The sequence below is a fragment of the Argentina silus genome (genome assembly GCF_951799395.1).
Source record: "Argentina silus genome assembly, chromosome: 1".
NCBI classification, from domain to species: Eukaryota; Metazoa; Chordata; class Actinopteri; order Argentiniformes; family Argentinidae; genus Argentina; species Argentina silus.
Window position 1 is genome coordinate 31,175,633 of NC_139655.1, and position 24,168 is coordinate 31,199,800.

The 24,168-nt window shown below is 43.1% G+C and overlaps 1 protein-coding gene across 1 annotated transcript in view; it reads left to right on the forward strand.

Moving 5' to 3' along the window:
- The window catches only part of LOC310814964 (solute carrier family 24 member 2), a gene marked incomplete at both ends in the record, with an annotated part of 43,564 nt that extends 19,896 nt beyond the window's left edge, over positions 1–23,668 (forward strand). Inside the window, 10 exons of the mRNA XM_083684543.1 lie at positions 1,122–1,160; positions 2,513–2,621; positions 5,217–5,231; positions 9,051–9,101; positions 12,633–12,731; positions 14,399–14,481; positions 20,385–20,519; positions 20,802–20,891; positions 22,705–22,871; positions 23,419–23,668. Coding sequence (XP_083540669.1) covers positions 1,122–1,160; positions 2,513–2,621; positions 5,217–5,231; positions 9,051–9,101; positions 12,633–12,731; positions 14,399–14,481; positions 20,385–20,519; positions 20,802–20,891; positions 22,705–22,871; positions 23,419–23,668 — 1,038 coding nt within the window. The remainder of the gene's footprint in view (positions 1–1,121; positions 1,161–2,512; positions 2,622–5,216; positions 5,232–9,050; positions 9,102–12,632; positions 12,732–14,398; positions 14,482–20,384; positions 20,520–20,801; positions 20,892–22,704; positions 22,872–23,418) is intronic.
- Between the last annotated feature and the right edge of the window lie 500 nt (positions 23,669–24,168).

Here is a 24,168-nt window from a genome sequence, read left to right on the forward strand (position 1 = left end):
TGGCTGGCGTGGGTCTTTAAAACACTGATCTTTTTATAAACCCTCTACAAACATAGGCTGAGTGTTGGTTCACTCTCCCATTCTCTGATTGGTCTGGAAACACCAGGTGACCCCCTGGGAGGAGTGGCTGCCGCACGAGGCCAACTGCTTTTTATTCTTCTCAAGTAAAAGAGAGAATGTTGGCACTGTTTGAACAGAGAAAGCTGGTGGAGCTAGTGATCCAAGAGGCTGTTATGAGTTTAGCCGCTAAACTGTGGTGGCCAAGCACGACGAGACATCCACCCAGTAAGCAGCGCAGTATATAGCACTAATAAGGCTCTATTATTCAAACTCAGGCTGAATTAGCAAGCCAGACCAAGTGCTGGTGGCAAGACGAGGGCCAAGTACCTGCTCACAAGTCAGTAATATTCAATGCCTGGGACAGGCACACACTGTTCTGACAGGGCGGGTTGGTTACGAGGGTGTTCAAGGGTCAGCACATTTTCCCAATTGTCAGCCTTTAATAGTTATAGTATATCCCTATGATGCCTCTATTGATCACCTTTCCTTGCATTTTTTCTTGACCAGGAGTGCTTTCATTTATTAGTTCAGATATGTGGTTATGAGGAAAACAACACAAGGGAAGGAAAACGGTCTCCTTGTGAATAGTTTTCCCTCAGTTATCTCGTCCAGTGTGCTTCTGTCTTTGAGTCTTTTTAAATAATTGTCATTCAAAAAGCACTAGCTTGATTTGAGCCCAGTCTGTTATAACTATGGCCTGTAATGTTATACGTTTATATTCCCTCTGATTATATTTGTGAGCCACTTAAGGTCCAGAAGAGGTTAAACAGTGTGGTTAGAATGATTCTAGAATGAATCACAGTCAGGGTATCTTGGTCAGATATACACACTGTAAACAATTAAAAAAGTGATTGATATACAGTACCTGGCACTGGGGAGGTGTCTGTCTCTCAAGTCCTGTCCATTCACGTCACATCATCATCACCACCATGACAATGTAATGTCTCTCTACTGTCTTTTCATCTGTCTGTCTCTGGTTTTGTAAGGCATGCTTCACATCTATGTCCTCTTTCTCTTTCTCCTTCTCTCCCTTTTTATTCTCTGTTTTCTTGGATGTGAAGGCAAGTCCCGGTGCACCTGAGGATGAGAACAAGCTGTCGGTAGGTCCTGTCTTGTTGGCATTATTTATGTCTCCTTGTCTGTTTCTATGTTTGTCTGTGTGGCTATGTAGCTAGTCTGACTCTCTTTCCTTCCATACTGTGCACATGAACTATGTGCTCTCTGTATTCTGAACCTTCTGAATCTTCTGTGTGTTCAACCCCCCTGTGTACATAGAGTAGCTCTGCCTGGCCTTATAGTTCTATCATGACCTCAAGGTCATCAGAACCACAGAGATTTATTATAAGATTCCAACCGTTGAAACACTTGGAGACCTGTTTACATGATGATACAAACCTATTCAGACAGTATTTTGTTCTCGTTCCATAAAAATTATTCAGGCAACAATGAAGTGTTTAATTTTCACCTGATCCAAAAAGGCCCCAAAATCTAAAAATAAACCAAATCAACAGTTTTGGCCAGTGAAAGGAGAAGTCTCAGCGGATTCCACTAAACTGCATCCTTATGGCCTTACAAACAGTGCAACCAGTTAGGGTCTCTCCCCACCCTCTCACACCCATATGGGCTCGTGAATTAGCAGCTGACACCTCCAGATTGTGCCTACGCATCACCACGGGCAAGCCAACGGGGACACGCTCCAAACAGCTGCCGCCTGTGACGATGGCCGATTTCCCACAGTTCTCAAGTTCAGCTCAAACTGGTGGAGTGACCTTGGCAAGGGTCTTTGGGGGGCTATTTTGGCAAAAGCATGAGGACTGCTTTAGCTCTGATTGGATGCTTTAACCTATAGAGTGGTCAATTCTGTATGAAACTTGTGTCGTAACATTAGCGGGTGGTGAGTTAAGTTTCTGGGTGTCATGAAAAGGATGATGGGTGAATCATATCCAAAAGCGGGTCATTAAAGATTAGGGTGTTAGAGCTTGGTAGACCTGTCAGAGAGGGTTTTGATAGCTAAACCTCTTCACAGGGCCTTAACCGGTGCTAATGCTATAGGCCTAAGTCTTTTGCAATGAGTCATAAACAAGTCAGATTTGATCCCTGATGCACAAAACATTTGACGAAGACATGCTGATACTAAAAAAAGGTTTTGCACTTGCCTTTTTCATTGGCACTGTTGGAAGATGCAGTTGAAGGCAACATGGATCTTTAGAAACTTAACCTATGATGAAACCTGAGACCTGACTCAGAGAGGGCTCTATGAATAGGGTCAGCACTCACTAGCATTCCAATACAAGTTTCTATCTATGTGGTAACATTATTTGTAGAAATAAAACACAGGCAGTGTGAGTGCTGAATAAGGTAGTATATCATTTGGGGCACAATCCAGGTTTCTAAAGGCTAGTCTAATGGTGCCATTGTGTGTTTGACTGACACCCTCATCCTCCTCTTGCAGGCAAGGCCCCGGCTCCAAAGGGGCGGTAGCTCCGCCTCCCTGCACAACAGCTTGATGAGAAACAGCATCTTCCAGCTGATGATCCACACACTGGACCCTCTTAGTGAAGGTAGGATATCAGTGTGTCCCCCCGCCCCCGCCCACACGCACACACACACACACACACACGCTCTGGAGCTCTCTATCTCTGTTTCTGGTTACCAGCATGTTGAGAAGCATCCAAAATAGTGTTCACAATCTCTTTCATTCCCAGGCATCCAGACATATGATCTAACAACTGCCTTTGCTCTTGGTTAAAGCTGTGGCAAGAGCTCCATAGTTTATTTGCTGTTGTGATTCATTTTGTAGAATTGCTCTTGTTATTTCAGGCTTTATGAGCAATGAGCATATACTCCCAGTGAGTCATGGCTTCCATCAGTCTCCCTGCTCTGTCTGCCGCTTGTGTCACTGAGCTCCCTGAAAGAAAAAAAAAGTTATTGAACTGTGGCCACCTCAATTCTTCCCATGTGAGATAGGGTTTTAATTGACTGTTTTCTTGGTACTCAAGTGGATATTTGCACAAACTGTATCTGCAGGAAAGGATGGAGTTATATAAAACCCCTCTTATTTAGTCTTGCATTTGAAAGGGCTTTGGGTATTTTCTGCCTAACATTTGCATATTGTCATTGAAGAGATTGCTGTTACTTTCCAATCATTTTTCAAATAACTGAAGTTTGACCTTGAAACTAAGGTGACTTCAGTAATGACAGCAGATGTATTGTTTGTGAATGTTTATGTCCAGTGTCATCTCTCTAAGAAATGAGGGTAGGATAAATATAGTTAAGCCATGCTTGGAGTTTGTGCCGTCCCCAAAAACGTTTAGCTCACATGTGTGTGTAATGCTTTCATCCTTGTACTGTAAGTGGTTGCTAAGGGCAGTTTCTAAGACGTAATGCGAGCTCAGTCTCATGTCACGGCTTTAGCGAAGGAGAGAGATGATTTCCTTTAATCCAAGCTGAAGGCCTATTAGTGGTGTTCAGACGAGTGCTAAATTACAGCGTTAGTGTGTTGCGTAGGGGTTGAATATGCTGATACATGAGGGGAGGCACAGTGCCATTCTCATCTGAACTCATCGCAAGGAGCAGAAGTAAAAAAAAAAAAAAAAAAAAACATCCCCTTATTATGGGATGCAAATAGCCCAACATTGAAAGTTAAGGTAGTTGAGGAGGATTGAATGATTTGCATTTCAAAAGATTCTGCATCTTAAAGCTTAGACGAAGAAGATTTTTATAGTTCAAAGAAAGAAAGTAGCAATGTAATTTTTTTGTGTGTGGAATAAATATAGAGTAAGAGTGACAGCAGAAGAAGTGTTTGAAATTCAGGTTTGGAGAAACATTCCTGAACATACTTTTTAAATATTTTCATTAGGCTCCATTAGTGGCCTGCAGCCTCTATTTGTCTGGCCATGTCAGTATAATCTACACACTTGTGTTTCATGATATATATACAAGCACTATATATACAAGCACACATACAAGCACTTCATTTGTGTATGCTCTTCTCCTGTTGCTTACAGTATAATGTGATAAATCATTGTTTTCAACTGTCATGAAAATAGTTTTATAGTAGTAAATGACAAAAAGTGTTGTTAGGCTGTAAAGAAGCCTCACGTTCTGGAGGATGCTTGATGGGTGGATTTGATTGCTTTTGCTGGGGGTGATTTGGACTTGGTAATGAGAAGTCATTTTAGCTTTCACAGTTTTCACATTTCTAGAAAGCTGAGCCTTGAATGAGTCGATTGGGGGAAGATTAATAAACTGTGGCCCAACTGACTGTAAAGTGCCTATTAACATGTATCACCCTCTCACACTCAGAATCCTAGACACCCCATTACTCAGTGTGTTAGTCATTCCTGTTTGATTAAGTTTTAAATTACAGCCTGCTTTGGGAATGAAAATGTCTGAGAGCATAGCTTGAAAATCGTGGTGTAAAAACACACTTGCAATCTTCAAATGAAGCAGCGAGACTCCCTCTCGTGGTCTGCTGAGAAGCCAATAGCTCTGTGGTCTTCAAATGGATCTCTGATACGAACCACACAGTGGTGGACAGTCTTTGTATTCTGTGTTTTCACAATTTGTAGTACTACAGTATGATACTTTGAACTGCTTTGAAGCATCTGGCATTTTCCTTGAAGTTGTACAGTATGTGATATTGTTTGGATCAGATTGAAAGTGGTTTTATGTGTGCATTACCTTGAGACATATTGACTATGCAAAGGAGACTTTTTTTGCCAGAGAGAAATACTCAGACAGGACAAGCAGGAGCATCCATCAAATACAGAGCCAAGCCTCTTGTCCTTATGGCTCACCTTCCCTTGGAGGCCCTCAGACCTTAAGTGGCTCAGTGTGGCTATATAAAGCTGGCAGACTCATACATATTTCATAGAGACTTTTAAAAGTAAGTGGTGTGATGCTGCCTGTTATTCTGACCACACAGATAGAAACTTGTATTGGAATTCAAAGAACAAACATTGCGTCATCTACTTGATCTTTGTTTTTGTTTTAAGATAATGTAATTCCAATAAAAACATGTCAAAAATCTTTTCATAAAATCATGAGGTTCATTGTCTTACTATGCTGTATCTACTCACACGCCATCTGGTATATCTTTTCTCTCTTTCTCTGTCTATTTCTCTTTATCTCGATTTCTTTCTCTGTCCCCTCAGAATTTGCTGATTCTGGTGAGTTACTACTCTAATTTTTTCTGCCATTAAGCTGTTCATTCTCATCCCACAGCTTGGAAGCAGTTTTTCCCCCAAATGTCCACCTTTGATTGTACATCCCTGACTGCAGCTTTGTCAATGACTGTCCAACCCAAGTCCCTCCTGTTTGTCAGTCTTCTATGTGGATGTATACTCATTGGAAACCTTATGTAACCATTTCAGTATTTCCATGATCCTTTACCTCTCTCCTCTTTTAACCTTGTGTTACCTGACTTTGTAGTGTTACTTGTTATGTTAACCAGCCTGCATGCTCATTTAACTGTGAGATGTATTAGGGCTTCTCAAATTGTGTAATGCACATCCCGTTTTATTGAACGCCTTTTTTCTTTTTTCTTTTTGAACGAGACAATTGAAATCTGACCAGCCTCCCTCTGCTGTTACTTCATGGCACAACTGTCATCTCTTTTTCCATCAGTGTGGAGCTAAAAACAATATCACTTAGAAGCTGCATCAAATATTGAACTGCTGAGGATAGCAAGGGATGGGGGTGGAGTGGAGGCAGGGAGGGATGGGGGGGATGGGGGTGGAGTGGAGGCAGGGAGGGAAGGGGGGGATGGGGGTGGAGTGGAGGCAGGGAGGGAAGGGGGGGATGGGTACACTAAACATAAAGGATGTGTGCCCAAGCTCTCTTTGAATAGCAGAAACAAGTCATATAATGAGCACTTACACATACAGTACTGTAGGTCATATTTGAGGCCTTAACTGAGCCCTCAACAACATGAATGACTAACCTCTGATCAGGTCATCAACTTGTCGTCATAATCTACAGAGTCATTGCATACTCATGCTCATGTTAAAACTGACATGTGGAAAGAGCTGGCTGTTTATAAGAAAGGTTAGACTACAAGGGCCGGGGCTGTTAAGGCTTTTGACAGGCTCGTCTTGACTAATTGGAGAGAGTCCATGTTTTGCTGGGTCCATGTTTTTTTGTGTCAAAAGAGTCAGGCTCCTCATTGGATGCTTTTCTATAACCCATGATATCATATAGATGCACTAACTTGCTCCCTATTGGCTGTATGGGCTGTACATGTTGTTGCTGTTATGTTGTCTTCATCGACCGGGCTGCTACTGTATATGGCCTGATTAGACAGGACAAGGTAAATTTGTTTAACCATGAACAGTGAACGGCGAACGGCTAACACCCTACACACACACGCACACACACACACACACACACACACACACATACACACACACACACACACACACACACACACACACACACACACACACACACACACACACACACACACAAACAAGGTATATAAGTAGGGTATATAGCTATAATGTGTCATGCTGCCCATAATGTGTCATACTGTTCCTAATCTGGGATTGCAGTCTTTGCCTCCGTCTACAGTACACGTTGTTCTCTGCATTGTGTCTGCAGCCACGTCTGAGTGTTGCGTTTTGGCCCACATCTGGCATGCGTGTGTCTGAGCAAGTTGTTTGGTTGGGGTCGCTCCAGCTGTGCGTCATTGACCCAGAGTCTCATTGATCACGCAACTCAATCGGTGCCCACTCCCTGTCCCCCTAGTGACCCCACCCCTCCCCTCTCTGCCAACTGGTTTGAGGAAAAAAACACTGCGGCCCACTGCTTCACCCACTCTGCGCTCCCAGGCCTCTACTACCCCACACGGAAATCGTTAGATAAATGATCGGGCCTTGACTTTATTATGTAAGCCCCCCCCCAGCCCCTCCACTCCCCCCTATGTGTGGCTGGCTGGTGAAACAAATCAATGTTAAAAGCCTTCTGCTCCAGTACAGACTGTGAATTTTCATCATGCTAAAAAAAGAAAAGAAAATAGCGCTTAGAGGTCATTTCGCAAGGACGAAAGGCCTCTAGGTAAACAACAACAAGTCCCTCTCCCTCATTACAAAGGGTAATTGAACATGGGGACTGATTATATTGAGATCCTTATTGCAATGGTGATGGACACCTTTCAGAGAAGTTATGAATGGTACAGTATACTTAAAGTAATAGTTCCATCCATAAGCAGTTCATCAGATATCCTAATGAATGGGATATCATCTGAGCTGTCTACATTGTAATGTCTCATATGATGAAATTAGACTGTGCTGTTATTTCACATTGATGTAGGATTGATGCATCTACAACTGGAACTGTTACTTAAACTGTGCACCTCCTCCTTGACAGTCAAGTTACAAGTGTTATTTGTTTCTATTTTGACATGCAGTAATTTCTACCATCCTTCACCAGAACTCTCTCCACTCTCCAGTGAAAGCATTTCCACAAGGTCTCCTAGAGCCTCTCAAACAGACAGTCTAAGGCAGGGGTGCCCACACTTTTTCGGCTTGCGAGCTACTTTCAAAATGACCAGGTCAAAATTATCTACCTACATTAAAAAATGCTATAAATATATATGAGACATGGTGAAAAAAAGGTCCTCCTCCCATTCCGCATGGAAGTGGTAAGTTTTTGGCTTCTTACTTGGTCCAGCTCCCCCACTCATTTTTATATCCCTTCTTGAGTACATATAAATTGGAAGGTCACTGAGCTCGCGGGAGTTTTGCAGTAGGTAGCGCGTTTAACCGCGAATGCATGGTGACACGTGACCCGTAGAAGAGAAGCGATCTCAGACTGGCCGCATTGTACGTCAATCAAGTGGCGCACTCACACTGGCTCAATTGCCTCGTACCGTGCTGAAGCACAAATGTCCGTCGTAAAAAAAGAAATGTTTTTAATGTCACGCGATCGACCCGCACTACTCTCGCGATCGACTGGTCGATCGTAATCGACGTATTGGGCGCCCCTGGTCTAAGGGAACAATATCTCAATGAAAGTTATATCATTTTTACATTCACTGTAGAATACATGCAGTATGTTTGGCTGGATATGAACTTTCTGTCTTTAGCTTCTTTCTGGATATTTGAATACGCAAAATAAACAAATATTTAAGGAGGCCATGGTCACACGTGTTATTAGTACAGACAGCTGACTCATTTTGCTCTGACAGCTTGGCATAATTGAAAGATAGAATGCTTTGAGTAAGGGAAAAAAAACATGCCTTTCCAGACAAAAGCATCCCGATGTGTAAGATTTCTATTTATTGCTGTGTCCTCTATTGCGGTATGTCAGTTTGGCTGTCTGGGCAGTTTTTAATTCCCGGCTAATTCATCAAATAGATGTGCTGACTGTCTCTCCTCACTGTACCTGGAAGAATAGCAAGGGGAATCAGAACTCTGCTAGCTTCATCACTGAACAAAAACACAAACTCATCGTTAATGTCCCTTTGAGCATCAGAGACTGGAGAGGAGAAGAGGACCCATCTTTATTGCATGTGTGTTTACACTGTTGACAGAGTTGTTTTGTTTCTTTGTCATCCTATCATACTTGAAACATGAAATTATTTTATTGTTTAATTTTGAGGGCTTTCCAGATGAATGCATCTACTGTACAGCGTTCCTTAGCACTAGAGACACTGGAAGAACCGCTATATTGAGAACCACCCCAACCACCAAACAGCCATCATGCAACTATGTATGTCTATCTAAACAATGATGTTCATTCAAAGGGGGTATTGTAAGGATTTAGTTTGGGTTTGTTAATCGGCATGAAGTCCTTACTGCTTTGTTTTGCACTTATGCAGTGATGTCTTGGTGAGAGAGGGAGAAAATTAATTCTGTTGGTGCTGTGTGCGTACAGCATGTGTGTGCGTGTGATGTTAAACCTTCAAAGTGTCTTGTTCTTTCATGTTCACTCTTTCCTTTTTCTGTGTCTTCGTTGCCTTACCCTTGTCTTTTGCTGTGATGTTGTAGAGCTTGGGACATATGGAAAACTAAAATATTATCACACAATGACCGAGGAAGGTAAGCCTTTTCCCTGGATTTTTTTAGTCACTTTTTTTCCATCCATTTTATTTGTCTCTCCATTCTGATCACTTTGCCTGGAGCCTCATTGTTTTGTGCTTGTACTGTATGCTTTTGTTTAAGTTTGATGACCTCTCTCAACGAGATTTCACTGACATAAGTGCAAATCGTGGTGGCCATGCTCATTTTTGTATTTTTGTATTTTTTCCGATTCAACTCTTATTTTTTGGATGATCTGAGGTATATTATTTTTGTGGTTTGTCTTGGTTTTGTTGTTTTCTTGATATTGTATTTTATATGTACATGTACATTGCCTATTATATTGATGTTATTTTTTAATGTAGACAAATGGACAAATGTTGAGAGATTGTCAGAGATTAGTTGTTATTTTCATTTTGATTCTGGATGAGATTCTTTACCATGTCAAGCTAAAGTTTATATATTAATATATAATAGTTCATGAAATGTTTTCAAGACTTAACACCCCTTTCTTCACTTTCAACGGTGTTGCCTTGCTGTTCTAAATGTATGTGTGATATAGCAGGCAGAAGGCTGTGGTGTGCCAAGGTAGTTATCCCTGCCTTGGCTGTAGTGGTTGGAAATGCATTTGGGGTTTGTCTTTAGCCCCAGGGGCCTTGCCAATTATATTATACAAGGCTGGTATCTCTTTCCTATGCATTTAAAAAAAAAGCACACCATAGTTTGGTGAGGTGCAGGCTGGTGGGTGAAACAAAAAAAAATAGAAAGAGAGCAGCACACTATTGCTCTGGTGCTAATTATGTATTTAACCAACGTTTTGACAGCAAGCTGCCTTTTTTAGGTTTCTCTTTTCTCTTTCCTATGCAAACACGGACACATACAATGTGTACACACACACACACCCACACACACAAATAAACACACCAAAAGCATTCTAAACATTACCAGTCCCTTTCCTCTTTGCATCTCGGAGACTCTTATCGGCCACGCCTGAGCACACACTCGGGAGCCCCACTATCGGCAGCAGGGAGCGAGACCGTGAACACGCGTAAGATTTACGTCACCGATTTTGGCTAAATAGAGTGACTCATCCACCCAGGAATTGCATAACAGCCGTGGCTGTCAGGGAAAACAGAGTAGCCAAAGAGAGCAAATGCAATAATGACAACTGGGGAAGGGCTACGACTGAATTTGCTAATTCACTTTGAGGCTTTTTTTTTATTGTGTCTTACAGGCCAGAGGAAGGTTATGCTATGTAGAGGCTTGTACTTTGAAATACACAGAGCTAGGGAATACATATTATATACAGATATAGTATATACTGTATACAGATTGAGAAGGATGTACATTGAGGGGGTTGTCTCCATTAAGGACAGAAACATATTTTGGCAGGAAGAGTAATATGCCCACATCCATCTTGATCAAACACACGCACACACACACACACACACACACACACACACACACACACACACACACACACACACACACACACACCATTTAAGGACAGATACAGCATTACGCCACCCCTCCCTGCCGGGAAAACTTACTGGAACTCACACGCACTTAGCTTCACACACACACGCACAGAATGTAGTTATGTGTGTGTGTGTGTGTGTGTGTGTGTGTGTGTGTGTGTGTGTGTGTGCATGTGCGTGTCTGTGTGCATGCGTGCCGAGCAAGGGTGTTGATGGCTAGAGAGAGAGAGAGGAGAGAGGAGAGAGAGACCCGACTAGACTAGATAGACCTGACCAGTGACGGTTAATGATTTTGCTGTAAGGTTACAGATGGTGGCACGGTTGGGTAGTCGATTAGTCACCACATCAAACCTTGAATAAGCCGACGTTACTTCATTCAGCAAAGGAAATAACCATACGGAAGCTTTCAGATAGACCTGCATGCACGTATACAGTCCCTTCATACACATCTGTGACATGTGATGCGGAGCTCAGACACTCAACTATGGAAGGTCATGTGTGCCACCACAAAATTATGTACCAGCACTGAATGAGAAGCGGTCTCCCCTAACCAACCAGCCCGTTACATACGTTGATCACTCTCAAGTCAAATTGGTTCCATCAACAAGCTTGATGTTGATTGGAGGGGCCCTCCATCTCTAAACAATCCCAGGGTCAACACTTGCCAGATTGGAATAATGTCTCTCTGTATCCTAGTTGTGGGTTAGCTTTGGCTCTCTTCCTTGTGAGAAAAAATCCTGGATATCATGAATACGTATAGTACTACTGTAGCACTTCCAGAGAACACACAGTCGGAAAGACACGGAACATCTCTCCCCATCCTTTTAGCATTAGCCTGCATCCTTTTGTGTGCAGCAGGCCACTATCAGTAAGCCCTAGCCTAGCTACAGTACTACATGAATCACCAGAGCTTGTCAGGAGGTACAATACACAAAGTGCTGGTGCATTGACATGTGTCCCTCAGTCCCGTCTGTTCTCTCTTTCAGACGCTTGTATGGGTTTTTGTCAAGCCATGGGGTTTTCTTGGAAAGCCATTCTTCTACACCGCAGCGGCTAATCATTGACTGCAGTGTGGGCCAAATTGCCTTTGCGTGCGCCATTATTGTGAATGTCAAGAGAGCGCACACCGCTTACATAAGCCAGTCATTAAGCCAGGATGTCCTGTTGTTAAATGTGTGATTCGCTACAGCGTAATCTCCTGTCATATCTGATCTATTTATTATTCCCTTGTTGTTGGAAGTCTAGTAAGGTATTCTGTATCTATAGAAAGTATTTCTATTTCAGTTTCTGTATAGATTGTGGTTGTTTTGGGAATAAAAAAAGCTGTATTTTTGGTGCATTTTGCTATCGCAACTGAGGGATTGTCATCCAAGCAGTGTTGTTTTGCACTGTAGACACCTACCTAAAGAAGAGATTATGGTGACCAATGCCATAAACCACCATGGTGTACTGCTAAGTGCCATTACAACACATTTGACCTGGTTCCTCTTATACAGTAGTGTGTTATACTTTAGTGTGGGCCACTGTACCACCTGACCAAGTGGGTTTGAGAAGGCAGAGATCACACAAGTGGTCAAGTCGTCAATGGTCAGAACTAAGCATCTCCACTGGTGCAAAGTTAGAAAAAGAAAACATTTTACTGTCATTCTAATTTATTTTCTTGATACTTTTATTGTATGATTTTGCTCTACCTGTTTGTGTTTAGGTGTTATTGCCATCATAACATGAGTGCAAATTTAGGTGCAACTAGTGCTAACGTTTATTAAATCTGGCCCCAAGTCTGACTGATCATGCTTCATAAAGGCTTTTGGTCAGAGCTCTCTCCAGAATCTCTAGGACAATGCTGGCTCATCAGCACATGATATGATATTGTATTGACTTTAGTATCATTTAAAAGGTGATGTGAAACCCTTGTTGAGTATGTTCTTTCATTTGAAATGTGAGAAGCCTGGGACCACAGTCGAAAAGTGGAGGAACCCTGAAGTCCAGGCGATGGGACCTGTCTGTGAAGGTAACGTGGGGCATGCAAGTCTTACTTCCCCTGACTAACCCCTCCTCCGTGGTTGTGTTACAGGGAAATTCAGAGAGAAGGCATCCATCCTTCACAAGATTGCCAAAAAGAAGTGTCAAGTGGAGGACAGCGAGAAGGCCAATGGAGTCGCCAGTCGTTCGGGTAAGTGAGTCGCCTTCTGGTTAACCTGAGCAGTGGGACCCCCCCTATGTGTTAGCACAGGTGTAATAGATTAATGATATCTAAACACATAGTACTGTAAGTCTTGTCCATTGTAGGTTTAATAAGCCTTGCTTCATGATTCTAAGCAAGCATGGTATTTAAATACTACCAACTCAGTTGTGACTGTTGTCTTCAAGCAGTGTTTGGTTCAATTGTGGCCAATGTGTAATTCATGTGTGTTTTTCACTTCAAAGAGCACTGATGCAACAGGCCAGCAGATACTGAGAAAGAGAGAAAGAGAGAGAGAAAGAGAGAGAGACAGAGAGAGAGGGAGAGCTTTCATGGGTACAATGTTACCATACAACGAAATCAAAGAGAGACATTGATATTTATTACTGAGGCGAAATTATGTTAACAGCGCTACATTAACATATTACCATCTTAACAGAATCCAAATGCATGACCGGTATTGATAGTCGCCTGCTTTGATGTTCTGTTCTCTCATTGCTCAAGACTGGAGCTTATATAGTCCATGTTGCTGATTAGTATACTGCAGTCAAAATGCTTCATATTCTAAAATGTACGATGCAGTGTGATGTCTTATGCACTCAGATATTATATTTGAGTGTATGTGTGTCAAGTGACCTGACCTTGGAAAACTCTGGGCCTTGATTATAACTCACAACTGGTCCTGGAGTTTTCCTACTCAAGTGATTGTGGTCAGGAAAAACCCACAACAAAATTAAGCATGCAATTGATTTGATTAGTGTCTCTGTGTTTTTACTACTGTACGATGCCTTCCAAAAGGACAAGGGAGGTCATTTGTTGGGTGACAGCAGTATCAGATCACGGTATCTCCCTGACAATCTCCCCTCCTGTGTCACAACTACACTCGGATTAAACCAATTTCCATGGCAATTATGTTTTAATCATCCGATTACATGGCTTTCGGCACTTTGTATTTTAATCAAGAGTGTTAAGTCAGTCTAAATGAATTGGAGACATATTAGCCTTCATATAGGATAGGGGAAGGGAGATCCACACTGTTTCTCCCACTCCTTTACCTACGTACAGACCAGCTAAAGAGACACGTGCACTAGTTAATATGACACATTTGGGTGTGGATCTGTGTGGTTTTTGTCTGCCAATGATGGAAAATTAGCCAACGCCTAGCCATCTGTCTGACAGGCCTGCAGTCCCTCTGTACTGTTATCCTATCAACTCCTGGCCCCACACACACACATGCACACACACACACACACACACACACACACACACACACACACATGCACACACACACACACACACACACACACACACACACACACACACACACACATGCACACACACACACACACACATGCACACACACACACGCACACACACACACACACACACACACACACACACACACATGCACACACACACACACACACACACACACACACACACACAAACACACTGCCACCCAATGTCTTGCATATTCATGAGAGTGTTGAGCTACCTGAAATGCCTAACCCTAACCCTAACCCAGGTGACAAACAACGATTTTCACCCCTCTCGAGGGGATCTAAAATACAAACCTGGTTAAAGAGTTTTTGGCATTTTCTACCTGTATGATACGGTTTAATTTATGAACTCCTATGTTTTCATTCTTCATTATGCAGATAAGAATCTTCCAAACAGCTCTAATTTTGAGGTGGAGGTCACACCACCCATGAATGGCACCGCAGGACAAGAGGGGGAAGCGGTGAGAAACACAGCATTTTAATCACTTACTCAAACACACACACACACACACACACACACACACACACACACACACAAACACGCAAACAGACACACACACACAGAGGTAATGCTGTAGCTGTAGTACAATTATACATCCAATACTGTGTACAGGTGAGATACTGTATATCTGAATTAATTGCTCCAAACTGAAAAGGAGCCTTCAGGAAAGTGAGAAGAGTTCTGCTCTGAGTGTGAGATTGATGCAAAGGTCGCAATGACTTCCGCATAGGTCATTACCGCTGGTTATCTCCCAGCATGCTGTTGGGCACACCCCTCCATCGTTACCCAGACCTGCCAAAGGCCCGCTCCGCCTGCTGTGACTTCAATTACACCCCTCTCCCTCCCGCCACCTACTACCACTGGTTGCACAAAACTCACGCACATTCACAAAAGTCACATGCAATCAAACTCACTATTGTAGCGCTGGCATGAGTGATGAGACTGACCCCTACGCCGTTGGCACTGAGACCTGCCAGGCCAGCAGATGGCACAGGGTGGTTTCTGTGTGAGCGGGCGCCTTATGAAAGTCATGCACTGGGAAGGGAGGGGCAGAAGGAATGCCCAGGTGTTATGGCAGTCCAGCAGGCCTCACTGGCAAGACCAGAGTCTGACATGACCCCAGAACACAGTGTGAACTAATCCTAAAACCAGTAGGACACAGGCCTGTTTCCTAATAAAGCCAAGAAACAACTAGGTCCTGTGGAAACATTGGTAGCTCTTGACAATGCACTTTATACCTAGTATTTGTCTAGATCTTAAATTATTGTAATGGGTAATCAAAATGATTTCCCTTTATAATTACCCAGTAACTGCTCAATTATTAAGCTAGTTTATTACTACTACTCATTATCAATACCTACTCTAGTTTATTTAATTGGTGTAGGATTGTTTAAATAAGCACCTGAAAGAGTTGTTACCATCTATGATAAATGATCAAATGATAGTTGTAATAGAATAGTACAATGAAATACTGTATATGGTGCCACCAAAGTCGTATACATATATATTGTAGAAGACAAGATGACCAAAATGAGTCCACTATCACTGGGGGACATGTACTGTATCCTTATGTCTGTCCCTGAATAGGAGTCAGCTTGACTTGGATACAGTGTTTTATGAGAACAGATCAATTCTTTGAAACAGAGATCTCTGTGCCATCAGTGGAGAAACATTACCCATCCTTCCCCATTCAACAACCTACCGTAAAACACATAGAAAATGGCTCTTGGTAAAGAATAGGATTTCCTTGAATGATAGACTCTAATGGAACTGAAAATACACAGGCCTCATAGATCGCCCTCTGAAATAGAGCCTCTTCCTGGTTGTGTTGTCCTCCTGAAGGAAGATGGATTTTTCTCTCAATACCTAGTCTCTTTCAAAAGCTTTTTTCTTGTTTTGAACCCTCATTAAACACACACACAAACTCATTGAAAGCATATATGACAGTCTCAGAATAGACTACCGAAGGGAGCTCTTGAAATTGAGCCTGATTGGTAATATGACCATACGTATTGATCGATTCTCCTGCACGCCATTGGTTTTCAGCCTGATCTATTGCTCTGGCTAATAATAGTCATCACTACAACCCCCATCACTCATACTGTAGCTCTGAAACTATTGGCATCTCTAAAAAGAGAGGAAAGATAACCTTCATCAGACAGTTTTTTTTTGCTAAACCAAACTTCGAAGTGAAGTGCCAAACTTGTCAGTGGAAATGTAAACACATTTTCAGGTAGTGTTTCCTTTTTGGAAAATAAGGGACTAGAGGCTAATTTGTATACCTGGTTTCTACACATTGCTATTTTAAGAGGGCTGCCTTATGTTGGTATCCCACAGTGCACCTGTCAGGAAGTGCCTGGGAGCAGCTCACACCTTCATGTGTCGCCGTTGGCCCTGTCACACTAATTGTTCAATTCCTACAGGATGCCTTGGCAACCAAGATTGGGGAATAGGGGGATGATTAAGGTCAAATAAAAAATCAAAGCAGTTTCCTTTTTATAACAAACAAACCCCCTTTTTTTTCCTTAAGTCTAAACCCTCACGTTCTGAACAGACATACCCATATTTCCATAAGAATGATGCAAAACTTGATTCATATGACACACAAACTTGACTCATATGCTATAGCAAGACTTTTCTCCTCTTTGTAACAGTTTTGGCAGTTTCTTCTTTCTACCGCCTATACAGTAGATATTCATGAGAGTGTAACGCTTCTCTAATCTGTTTTTCCTCAAACAAAAACAGAGAGCAGAAAACCAAGGTGGATTACCAACAGGCTTTATGAGTCATCCTATCCCTTCCATTACAGCTTCACTGAAAAGAGGAATGTGGAGAACTACAGTATGTGTGTGATGGTTGATGGATGATATGGCAGTGTTTTTTATAGAAACCCAGTCAAGTGGTAGAAAGCCTCTGCATGCAGAAGGAGCCTCCATGCTAATGTTAAACCATGAAGCAGATCCTGCTTGGGATTCACAAAGAACCTTTTGCTGGAGTTAGACTGTCACCCAGCTGCCCCATTTATATCAGCCCCTGTCATTTCTGCAGCACAGCCGACAGCCACTCTGCATGATCTACCTTACCTAATTTCCTCTCAGATGAAATGAAGGTATATTAAATCAATTGCCGTAGGATCATAAACAGTTTATCATCTCATCCGAAGGAGGACTTCCTTTTCCAGGTGGTATCCGTATCACTGCTCTGTGGCATTGGTATATGACCTCTTCTGACCCTCGAATACCATTTCTAGCAACAACCAGTAATGACCATGACCATGACCTTGTTTAGCTCCAAAACCCTAAGGGAAACAGGGTGCTATGGCTGCTTGCCATAGCAAGATACTGAAGACATGGCTGAGAGGAAACATTAGATTTATCAAGGTTACTATATGGCAGGTATTAATCTTGATCTTTTTACACACAAGATCACATCCTTGTTGATTGATGGTTGAAGCCTTGGGACTGATAATGGATAGTGGACAATCTAGGCCCTGTCAAGGACGACAAGCAGAGATTCTCTCTGCATTAGAAAGACAGAATGAGAAAGAAAAATATAAAAATAAATATGATTCTCTCAAAACAAACAGCAAAGAGCAAATCGTAAATAGCCATGACAGGAGAACGAAATATGTCAGTCTTTCTACTGACATGGTGGTTTTCTTCACAATAAAACGTTCCTCCCGTGTACAGAGAAGAGACTCCATGTTCCACCTGAGCAGGTTGTTCCACACCACAACCTACAGTAATGAGCTGACGGGTTGTCCCAGTTTCCACCCAACAAGCCTCATGTGTTCATGTTCACTCTTACCCACCGCAAATGCCCAGATCCCTGCATGACAACACAATGCACAACACATGTCCAGGTTGTATACATAGAGTATGTTTCAGAAGTGATTAAAGGCATTGATTAAAGACATTGGCTCCCATGGCTCAACTGGTGCTTGGTGCTTACTGTACATCACCAGAGTTGTGGGTTTGATTCCCACTTGTCTGGTTTGAACATGGTGCTGTCACTCAGCTGCATACTGATTATAATAAGTCGTATTCTTGTGCGCCGGAACAAACAAACCAGAATGACCCATAGGGCAAGAGCATATCTTCTGTTTCTGTAGCATGAGGCAACTTGATGTGCAAGTACACCTCATAGACAGGACCCTATTCTAATTATACTGTGTTTACTGGCTTAATGACTATTTGACAATAGTTTTTTTTCTAGTTCAATCCCCCTTTATTATTGTTATAAAGTACATTAATTCAGACCGTAGAAAACCAGAGAGGGTGACCAGGTAGAGGGAAGATGCAGCAATATGGTGGGTCTTGAACTCATGACCTTTAGGGTGTGTGATCATGTTGCCAACAATGGCTTGTGCAGTGACAGTGCACCTTGGAACAGATTCGCCAACTGCAACTCTGTCCATTGAGCATCAATCCAAATACCTCAATGGCTGTATCCCTCTCAGGAAAAACAAATTTAGCAAATGTCAGCCCCCCTCCATAGCTCTGTGGTGCTGGAGAGAAGTTCACGCCTTTAAGCTTACCATTGGCAGTAACACTGACTGAGGCACAACAGGCCAGGAAGGGCCCCCAAGGGGCTGGCATTTGGGAGCCAACTCTGAAGAGGGTGTGCCATCTCTGTAGGACGCCTCAGCCTTGAAAATATTGACAAACAGACATACAGACAGACAGACAGACAGACAGACAGGCTGACAGACAGACAGGCTGACAGACAGGCTGACGGAGAGAGGCATTCACATCTGGCCAATTGGCACTGCCACTCTTATGTCAGCCAGAAGTGATGCCCGTGCTAAGAGTTCTGACCAGGAGAGAGAGAGAGAGATGTGAGGGGAAGAAAACCTGAGTTCTAGAAGCATCTGTCTCTAGACCTATTCATTGGCAACAATGCAACCATCTGGATGTGGAGAGGGTGGGAGAGAGAGAATACAGGGAGCCTCAGCCGAGTCCTTTTGTTTTGCTGATGCTCATTGCCAAGGTTACGAGTGAGACTCTTGACAGCGGTGACAGTCACGGCAGGATGAGCAGCCTGAGCTTCCTCTGACGTGGGCTCAACATGGCAGCCAGCTCCATCATGCTGCATAGGCACCTCTTCCTGACCTCTTTTCACACTGCAAACCCTCAGAAATGAGCCTTTGGTCTGAGTAAAACAGGACTGTATCAGGAACCATGTTGAAAAACCACTCCAATGTTTTTTTATGTTCAGCATGACTGTCGGCAGGGCAAGGGACAGGCTCTGGGTCCTCGGTGCTTTCTGCTTTGATCGGCATGTGAGGACCTGTTCTCCAGCAGTCCTTTGGGTCCTGGTCCTCTGCTCTAATTGGATACAAGGGGACCTAACACAACTTTCCATTCACTAAAGAGCTTGTGTTTGTTTTGTGCTCTTTCCCTTACCTAAAGTTAATATACATTATTCATATGATAGTATTAAATTAATTAAAAATGTCTTAAATCTGCTGGTTTGATCACACATGTATACATCCATAACTTGTATCTGTACAGTATAATTTACAATAACAACCTTCAGAATATTCTTCAGCAGATAGATAGATAAGAGAAACTCCACAATAGATTTTCCACATACCAAGTTGTGTTAAATTTGTTTCACTTTTAGTGCCTTTTTTTCCGCATGAGTGTATTTGTCATATTGATATAGAAAATCAGTTTAAAAATATTATTATTTTTGATTAATTGTATGGAGTTGGCTACTGCCCAAGTGTGTGACCGCTGTAGCTGTATAGCGATGCAACTGTGGACCCTTATCTCAAGAGGTGGTGGTCTCTCACTCTTTTGGCATTCCTACAGTATGACATGTCCAATCAGCCTCTGGAGGTCCAGACATGTCAGAGCCCCTGATGAGTGTCAGACCCCTTCAGGCTCGACACAATCACCCAAATCACTGTCATCAAACAGCACTCTTACAAGGTCATTGAGAGTGAGGGCATGTCAACCAACTTCTTCATCAATTTCTCAGGCCCTTTTCGTCTCCATCGTCATCTTTGTTATTTCTACAAATGCCTGTGTGCGTGTGGTGGTCTTGTCTTGGGACTGTTGCTACGGAGAATGATTACCCAGAGGAACTGAGTGATCCATCTGGAAGAAAATGTTTTTCTTAAAGGGGTCAAGTGGCGATGGAAAAAAACACAAGAGCATTTGATTCATTCTTCACAAAGATCAGTTCAAGTGCCTGTTGATGTGCCTGATTTGAACCCTTGGGCATTTTGCTGTATATATATTGTAGGCCTATTGTTGTTTCACTATCCAGCATTTTGATAAATTCAGGAGCGGGGCTTTACTGCACCCATACTGAAAGCCTTTCTCCTTTCTTCCCCTCTCCCTCTCCTCATTACAGGCTGAGGATGAGGAAGATGAGGACCAGCCTCTGAGCCTGGGCTGGCCCGATAGCAACCGCAAGCGCTTCACCTACCTCTTCATCATGCCCATTGTCTTCCCCCTGTGGCTCACACTGCCTGACGTCAGGAAAACAGTGAGTGCTGCCCCACCACTTCTGTCACTTTATTTCACAGTTAACACAGGTGGGAGGTGGAGAGAAACACTTGCTATATTTGATTGTAGCTGATAATGCATAATATGTTTGTTGTGGTATTTGTTGTGTTGGCACAGTATAGTGGATGGCAGTAAAGCACCATTATAGTTCTCGCCAACCACCGTAAAATTACCAAAAAAGTGTTACTTGTCAGAGTGATACAATAATAACTGCACTAACTTAACAGTAATTACCTTACCCCTCACCACTTTTGTTTCTCAGACTGCTAAGAAGTTCTTTCCCATCACATTTGTGGGGGCTATCTGCTGGATCGCAGGATTCTCCTACCTAATGGTCTGGTGGGCCCACCAGGTGCGTGAGGTGGCCAGGGCCAAATGAATAATACTGTACTTATCTCTGACAGCCACTAAACTACTCAATGTTTATCAGTATACTACTAACTACTGTATTTCTTTCAATTAATAGTTTTGACATTTTTTACATTCCTGTTATGTTGTTTACATTGCCACAATGTTTGTTTTGGAGAGGCATTGATTATCCAATGTCCTGAAAAACAATTTAAGAAGCTCATGGGTTATGATACTACAGTGTCTTTGGCATGGACAGAGCCAAAGGTTACTCAGACAGGGTTCAGCATTAGCAAATCCAGGGCATGCTTCACTGAAACTATAGGTTAAAAGGATAGTTCACCCAAATAACAAAATCACATATTTTGTTCCTTACCCTAAAACCACAGACTTTCATCAGTGCCAGATAAACAGAACCAAATTGTGGATTGAAGTCTGTCCTTATCTATAGACCCCCATCACGGTAATGAACCAAATACATGATTTTGTAATTTGGGTGAATTATCCCTTTAAGCTACCCACTTGAGTTTAACCATCAGCTTGATGCTTCTTACATTTCTTCTAGCATCAAAATTACCTATATAAGATTTATGATTATATTGATGTGGGGGGACATGCAGCGTTCGGCCTGTAGAGGGAGCTACAGGACCGTGGCCGGGGTTGTGTCGGCGAGACTTTTGTTGCACACCTGCTGCGAATTAAGTCTCGTCGGCGAATGTTTAAGATGTGTGTGCTTCTGCCATTTCGGGAGGCGAGGAGAGCTGGGAACGGCAAGACGAGAGAGAGAGACTATCTGACGAGGCTGGAAAGCCCCAAACAGTGTGACTACGAACTTTATGAATAAACGGGAGAGATTCCCTTACCGTAACGCTGCGTCTGCCTCTGTGTATAAACGGACATTGTTACAATTGGTCTTAGAAGTGGGATGGCGCGCGTGAGGTCATCGGAGAGGCGTGTCCACGTGAGAGACTCGTATAGTGAAGCGTGAGGGCACGCTCTCCCGAACGGAGGGGATAGTGTAACGACCCTGTGTAAGGCCCGTTAGCAGCTCCGCTAGCGCGGCCGGTTTGTAAGCGGAAGGTTGCGAGTTCGTAGTCACACTGTTTGGGGCTTTCCAGCCTCGTCAGATAGTCTCTCTCTCTCGTCTTGCCGTTCCCAGCTCTCCTCGCCTCCCGAAATGGCAGAAGCACACACATCTTAAACATTCGCCGACGAGACTTAATTCGCAGCAGGTGTGCAACAAAAGTCTCGCCGACACAACCCCGGCCACGGTCCTGTAGCTCCCTCTACAGGCCGAACGCTGCATGTCCCCCCACAATTGACCACTGATTCATTCACGATTTGAGAATTGATGAAAAGGTACAAATATTGAAACATTAAATCATGTTAATTTGTGGAACAGGCTAAACTGCCAGTCTGTCAGAACATAAATGTCTTATAGCGAGAGAGGTAATGTAGTGATAAAAGGAGAAAGGGAGGGGAATAACAACTTAGCAGCAGCACAGAAACCAAGAAAAAAGAGTTCTGTAGGTCGGTGAATAGAGGGGTAGAGAGAGAGGAGCGGGTAGAGAATTGTGATTGTTATTATCAGCGTTCCGTGCAATGTATTCAGGCTTAGACCTGCTCATTGGCCCGGGTAATTACACCTGGATGTCATTCAAAGTTAGACGACGAATAATTCCCTGTGGTGAAATAGCCTCTCTTCCACAAACACTGGGATTTACTCTTCTTCATGCACGTCCACTCAACCCCTCTCTGTGAAAAAAGAGAGAAAACAAGAATTTTGTTTTTATTAACCCCAAGTCTTGTTTTTGCAGGTTGGAGAGACCATTGGGATTACAGAGGAGATTATGGGATTGACTATATTAGCAGCTGGTACCTCCATCCCTGACCTAATCACCAGTGTCATTGTGGCACGGAAGGGGCTGGGGGACATGGCTGTCTCCAGCTCTGTAGGCTCCAACATCTTTGACATTACTGTCGGGTACGCTTGTGTTACTACAGTAGTGATGTGTTTGTGAGGATTTTTTGGTTCACTTTCTGAATTTACTAACTTGAATTGACAGACCCCAATTCTGATACCAAAACCATAACATTTGGGATGAGGCAAAAAATGTTCCCTGGACAAACAGAAAGCAAGTTGGAATTGAATATGTCATGGTTAACATCCACATAGCTTTTGATACTTTGCTACTAGATTCTAGTAGTAATATACATAGAAAGGTATCTTACCAATGGGTGAAAAGGTAGTCCATTGCATCCACACTAGACATTTCACCAAGGGACTTTATTAACTACTAATGTCATTATGCATGTCCCTTAGGGGTACGTTCTCTTGGGTGAATGAGACATAGGTGAGACCACATTTACACAATGCTCAGAGAGAACCTCTAAGGAATTAGTTGTACATTCTGCGCAGTTGCACATATAACTAAATGTAACATGCCTTTCTCTGTGTGTGTGTGTGTGTGTGTGTGTGTGTGTGTGTGTGTGTGTGTGTGTGTGTGTGTGTGTGTGTGTTTGTGTTCCAGCCTGCCGTTTCCGTGGCTCCTGTGGTCCATCATCAACGGCATGAAATCTGTGCAAGTGAGCTCCAATGGCCTGTTCTGCGCCATCGTGCTCCTCTTCCTCATGCTCATCTTCGTCATCATCTCCATTGCCGCCTGCAAGTGGCGCATGAGCAAGCTGCTGGGCTTCATCATGTTCTTACTCTACTTTGTGTTCCTGGTGGTCAGCGTCATGCTGGAGGACAAGATCATCGCCTGCCCCGTGTCCATCTGAGGACCCCCCCTTCCTGACCCCTAACCTTTAACCCCTAATACAAGAAGCGAGGGGAGGGGATTGAGGCTGGACTGGACTAGAGGAAGGACATGGAGTTTTCTTTTTGGTTTTGTTTGTACACCCAAAAGAATGAGGACGCATGATTTGGCTTGGCTGATTCAGTGGACAGCAAGACCTGAGCGGAAATAGTCAATTTTGGACCTTATTGTGGGGAGGGTTGGCTGGGGTTATAGATTTTTGGGATGGTAGAGGAGCAGCTCTGCCATGTTATTGCATGTCACTTGTTTCACTCGGTCAGCGGACTCGGGACTACTCTTAGTAGAATGAGGAGGATGACCTCCTGTGGAATCTGACCAGAAAGTACTGTACGTTTGTTCACAGACACTTCCGACAAAGCTGTAGTGGCTGAGCTTGGCATAAAACATAAGAGGGTAACACATATAGTTCTCTGCTTCGGGACTGGTTGTGAGAAACCTTTTTCAAATGAGAGTTTGAATGAC